The sequence below is a fragment of the Gekko japonicus genome, unplaced genomic scaffold, assembly GCF_001447785.1.
Source record: "Gekko japonicus isolate JY-2015 unplaced genomic scaffold, Gekko_japonicus_V1.1 scaffold134, whole genome shotgun sequence".
NCBI lineage: Eukaryota > Metazoa > Chordata > Lepidosauria > Squamata > Gekkonidae > Gekko > Gekko japonicus.
This window is the reverse complement of record NW_015172007.1, coordinates 315,727-321,289: the sequence shown is the minus strand read 5'-3', so window position 1 is coordinate 321,289 and position 5,563 is coordinate 315,727. Positions and strand designations below refer to the sequence as shown.

At 46.3% G+C, this 5,563-nt stretch overlaps 1 protein-coding gene across 1 annotated transcript in view; it reads right to left on the bottom strand.

Annotated features, from left to right (window-relative positions):
- Positions 1–5,563, bottom strand: part of TGFBR3 (transforming growth factor beta receptor III) — a 180,578-nt gene that overhangs the window by 60,513 nt on the left and 114,502 nt on the right. Inside the window, exon 4 of the mRNA XM_015420182.1 lies at positions 2,945–3,128. Coding sequence (XP_015275668.1) covers positions 2,945–3,128 — 184 coding nt within the window. The remainder of the gene's footprint in view (positions 1–2,944; positions 3,129–5,563) is intronic.

Sequence of the window (5,563 nt, the reverse complement as noted above, 5' to 3'; positions counted from 1 at the left end):
TCCAGTGGCACCTTTAAAACCGAGTTTTATTCAGGTACAGGCTCTCCCTCCTCTGTGAGGGCAGATTTCTCTCCTCACCCCCAGCTATTAATCCAAAACAGTCCAGTGGAGCCGGAGCGGTGTGTGCTGTCTTCTGACACATGTCCGGTGATGTCAGGGGGTGTGGCCTTCTGTCAGGGGTGTGGCATATGCTAATGAGTTATGCTAATGAGCTCCTGCAGCTCTTATTCTACAAAAAGACCCCTGCCCGGGGGCAACTGGTTCCAGCCACCCTTGCTTCTAGCACAGCAATGCCTCTGCCCCAGCCCCAGCCCCCCCCCCGGGAAATTGGAAAGTCTACGCCCTTGGGTGGCGGGTAAACCCCCGCTTTGGAGGCCCGATTTCCGCCGCCGCGGAATTAAGCCCCGGGAGGAACCCCACCCCCGGCATGCACGTCACTAGGAAGTGACCTTATGACGCCGGGCACGCTGGGGGCGGGGCCACGACCATCCAAGGGGAAACTCTATGGATCCACCCGGGAGTCCCCTGCTCCGGAGGTGAGTACTACTTGGCAACCCTAGTTCATTCTCAAATGGTGGTATGTCTTTAAACATTACAGCAGTCTCATAAAGAAATTCAAAAAACAATTCCTCACAGACTTATCAATGCTGAAGGCATTCCATGAAGTTTCAAAACCAGTGTACCAGATCAGTCACATTTATACATGCATTTATCAGCTTTCCTCCACTGATTGCCTTAGTTCTCTAAATTAAAAAAGGAAAGAAATTAATTTTGAAAAATATCTTAATTCTTATTAATCCTGGTGATCTTCATTTGAACTCCCTTCATTACACTGAAGCACATAAATAGCATGTCCGAAATTGTAAATGCCAGGAGATCTGATCTACTGGCCAGATAAAGCACTGGGGCCCTGTAATGAAACTGGCAGATCTCTCTCCTCCTTACTTATATTACTGGCTCACCTGCTAAAGCCAAAAAATGTACTCTAAAGCCAAAAAATGTACTCTGGGCCCTACTATTTTTTATTCTAGGCAGCACCTCTATCTTAAAAATGGAGAAGATGATGTTTTGCTTCTTTCTACACAGATTAGGTGTTACCATCAAGTCCCTGGCCAACAAGGTCCAATGTAGGAGTAAGCATTAGTATTCTGGCTTAACAATATGAGGACACATTTTATGAATATCAGAGCCATTCGTCATGTATCAGCTTTCCTCAATAAATTATTATTGCCAAAAGTTATAAATCAGAAACCAGATTTATTCTTAGTTGGAACTCTTTTTTAAGGTTTCACTAAGATAATAGCGAGCCATGAAGGCTGCAGTCCAGGAGATATTACACTCTGAAAAAAAGAAATGGTTTCAGTATTAAACTGGAACAATAGCATAACTCAACGTGACTTGGGGGAAGAGGGAAAATTCATGTATATCTAAACACCTATCCATCAGTTTACTTCTGATTTTAGGGTGGATAGGTAGGGGTCTAGTTAAAAAAAAACCTGAAACAGAGCATTGTGGGTGATGGGAGTAAAACCTTGCCCCCTCTCTCACCCTAGCTTTCAGCACTTTACCCCAGCCTAGCTGAGATCTGTTATATAACCCAGTCTGGGGAGAAAACAGCAAGGTAAGAAGGGGAAGGGAGAAGGTTTAGTTCTCACTCATGGACTTGTTTTTTTTAACTAATAACAGACGCTACCCTGATTTAAAGCAGCCTTGTTAGACAACAACAAGGCTCTGAAAATCTAAGATCTTCCCCCCCCCCATTTCTAGCATGAACTAGTCATCTCAGAAGCATAAAAAAGAGATGATCATCATCAGTGATCACAAAGATCACAAATATGTGAAACTTAGGACCTCTTGCCAAACCCTAAGGTAGAGTGCAACCACTGTGATGAAAGGGGATTAGAGGTACTCTAATGTCTCACATAAGAAAGAGCATGTTTTCCTATAATCAGAATGATGACTAAAGAAGATGCAAGAGAACTGGTACCACACCATATTTACTGCTACTAGATTAGGAACCAAGGACGAGGAACAAGAGGGTTCAATCCATTGGTTTCTGGTAGGGTTGCCAAGTCAAAATCTCTTACTGGCGGGGGAGCCTCTCCGGGCTCCGGGAGTCGTCCGTCGATGCGCGACGTCAATCACGTTGAAGGCGTGGCCCCGATCGTTGGAGGGAAAACCATAGAGTTTTCCCTCTGATGATCGGGGCCACGCCCCCAACGTGACTGACATGGTTGCGTCACCAGAGGTCACCATGCTGCGCTTCGGGGGGCGGAGTTCCCCCTGGGGCCCGATTCCATGGTGGCGGGAATCGGGCCTCTGAAGCAGGGGTTTATCTGCCCCCTGACCCCACTTGGCAGCCCTAGTCTCTGGACACTTGGTGGGACACTATTACCCTAAAAGGAAATACTTCTTTACATAGAGAGTGATTAAAATGTGGAATTTGCTGCCAGAGGATGCAGCAATGGCTACAGGCATAAACAGCTTTAAAAGAGAATTAGATTCATGGACAGTAGGTATTAACAGTGGCTACTAGTCATGGTTACTAAAGGGAACCTCCACATTCAGAGGCAGCCAGCCTCTGAATCTCAGTTCCAGAACGCAACATCAGGAGAATGCCTCAGCCTCCATACCCTGTTGTTGGCCCTCCATATGAACTGGTTAGCCACTGTGTGAGAGAGGATGCTGGACTAGATGAACCAATGGTCTGACCCAGCAGGGCTCGTCTTATGTTCTTATATTATATACAAAGATAAATAGAAGATTTTTCTTTCCTAAATTTTGGTGAAATTTCTCTAACTTATCAAGGGAACAAACGGTCTTGGACATTTGAGCTAGCATGAAGTAGACCTGGAAACCCTTAATTAAGGCTCCCGTCCAACCACAAAAAATCTCAATGAACCAAACATTAAGTAAGTTAACAGTGATATTTTGGTAAACTTACCTTCACCCACTTTGATGTAAACATTTTTGGATATTTTGAGCTCAGTGAAAGACGTTACTGCCCCATATGCCTTTTGGGCCCACTGTAAAAGAAGCCTGTTTCCTTGAGGGAGAGGCCTTTCTTCTATCTTTGCTGACAAAGAGAAGTTTTCTTTTTCAAAAAGCACAATAGAACCTGCAGAAACCTGAAGAGAACAGAAACATTTTAATGTCACATTCACTTGGTACAGGATGATCATTCCTCCAAAAATTCATTTAAACCTGTCACCAGAATTTGTTCATTGCAGGGGTCCATGCCATTACATCTTCCCAATAGACAATATTGTAAACCAATTAGTATGTGATGAACAGCAGAAGGCTTACTGGATGAAGATGTGTTTCCTTTGAAAGTGAAAACTTTCCGTTATTTTCTTGACAGAAAAAGGTGTTTAAGAGATTCAAAATGTGTGGTCCAAGGCATTAGAGATTAACCACAGACTTTCTCCCAGCATATACATAAATTAATGAATAAGTAAATAAAACACAACCACTACCTAATTAAGAAGATCTGGCACAGGTAGTTTCCCAGTGCCTTCAACAGATCCATAAAATCTCACCTCAGAAGGAGTTTAAAGCACTATTTCTTCCAGCAAGAGCTATAACTATCCCTTCCTGTAGATTTGTTAGACCTGCCTATGCCATTCTTGGATCTTCACTGTGGATGTCTCCATGCTTCAAAACACCCTTCTGGAGGCAGTAAGGAAGGCACCTAAACTTTTTGGCTTTCAAAAAGTGTTGAGAAACTGAACTCTTTAGGAGGGTTTTTGAAGAGATCAAAAATATGGAGGCTGGTTTCATCTATCTATATAAAAAAGAAAGTCCCCTCACTGTAAAATCAACGCCCAGGCCAAATCACTGGACTTAGAGACACCAAATTCGGGGAGAGCACTCCTACCATGGCGTAGGTGCTCGCTAAGAAAGGATTTTTAGAAATTTGACCTCTAAGTGCGTCAAAAGGGGGAAAATGTGCTCCCCCTATTGATTCCTATGCGGCTGCCAGGCAGCTGCCTCTCTGCACCCCCCACTCTCTGATTGGTCAGCTGCAGACCTCAGTGTTCTGAGGTAAAAAAACAACAACAACAGTTACAGGGGACTGCAGACAGCTAATGACAGTTGAGGAAATCAGGAGTGGACAACTGCCTGTGAGGTGAAGCAAAGCTGCTGGCCCAGCCTCTCTTCCAACACACTCCTTCCACCTCTCACACCTAACAGGCGATTGTCTGTCAGGTGCAGCCCCACCTCCACAGTAGCTTCTAATACTCCTCCCCCTCCCCCTTCTACATTGGACAGGCAGTTGCCTGTCAGGTGTAGGAGGTGGGATGGCTTCCAACACACTCCCCCCACCTCTTACACCTATAGGGTTGCCAAATGTGCCCGGGGGGCGGGGAACCCCCTGCTTCGGAGCCCCGATTTCCGCCCTGGCGGAATCGGGGCCCGGGGGGAACCCCGCCCCCGAAGCTGCGTCACCAGAGGTGACGCAGCCACGTTGCTGACGTTGGGGGCGTGGCTGAGCTCGTCGGGGGGGAACCATATGTTTCCCCCCCGATGAGCTTGGCCACGCCACCTCCACAGTGGCTTCTAATACTCCTCCCCCCTCCCGCTCCTACACTGGACAGGCAGCTGCCTGTCAGGTGTAGGAGAGGAGGTGGGATGCTTACAGCCACCGGGGAAGTTTGCTCTGCAGGATTGCCTTAGCACTGCTGCTGGCCCAGCCTCCATGATGGCTTTAAAAACAATCCCTCCCAACACCAGACAGGCTGGTGTCTGTCAGGTGTAGGAGCAGGGCCAGGGTATGAATGTTTATGGGGAGATAGTAAAGGACACTTCTAGGAGCCATTTCGATGCGTGCCTCCCTCATGAACCTGAAGAAATGTCCACCACATCACCACTCCCTCACACCAACTCCCCCTCATACCTCTCACCTCTTACTGCCCCCAAGAAAGCTCCTGGCGAACGTCAAGCCAGATACACCAATGCTACAAGGAGGAGGCAACTTAGGAATGCGGCAAAGACATTTGCACATAGCACTCCTGCAGTGCACAGAGCTGCCCAGGCCGAGTACCGGCAAGATCACTCTGAGGTGCTCAGAACAACACAGTCTCCATATGAGCAAAACATTCCAGGAACACAAGTAGAGAGGACATCACTTTCGTGGAAGGTAGCAGGAGCAGACTTAACAGACTGCTTCTTAAATGGACAGTTCTATGTGGCCTGCTCCAGAGTGAGCTCATCAAGCAGCCTGGTGATCCTAGCACCTGAGGGCAGAACCTCCAATGTGGTCTAGAAAGAGATCCTTCAGTAGAGAGAAAAAAAAGTACGTATGTCTCACTTCATTTCTTACACTACAGTCTTCTCCATTAGAATTCCTACAGCAAATGTCACATTTCAAATTTCACATCATCGGTATTATAACTGGATTTACGGAAGTTAAATAACTTAGCGAAGCACAGGTAGCAGGCTAGTTCTTCAACATATGTTTTATTATTTTTGTTCTCTGAAGTTTGTATTTTCTGAGTTTTGTTTATTATTTTTCTTTGAAATTTATATTGGTACAAGGGGGGGACCCGCGATACTCGCGGGG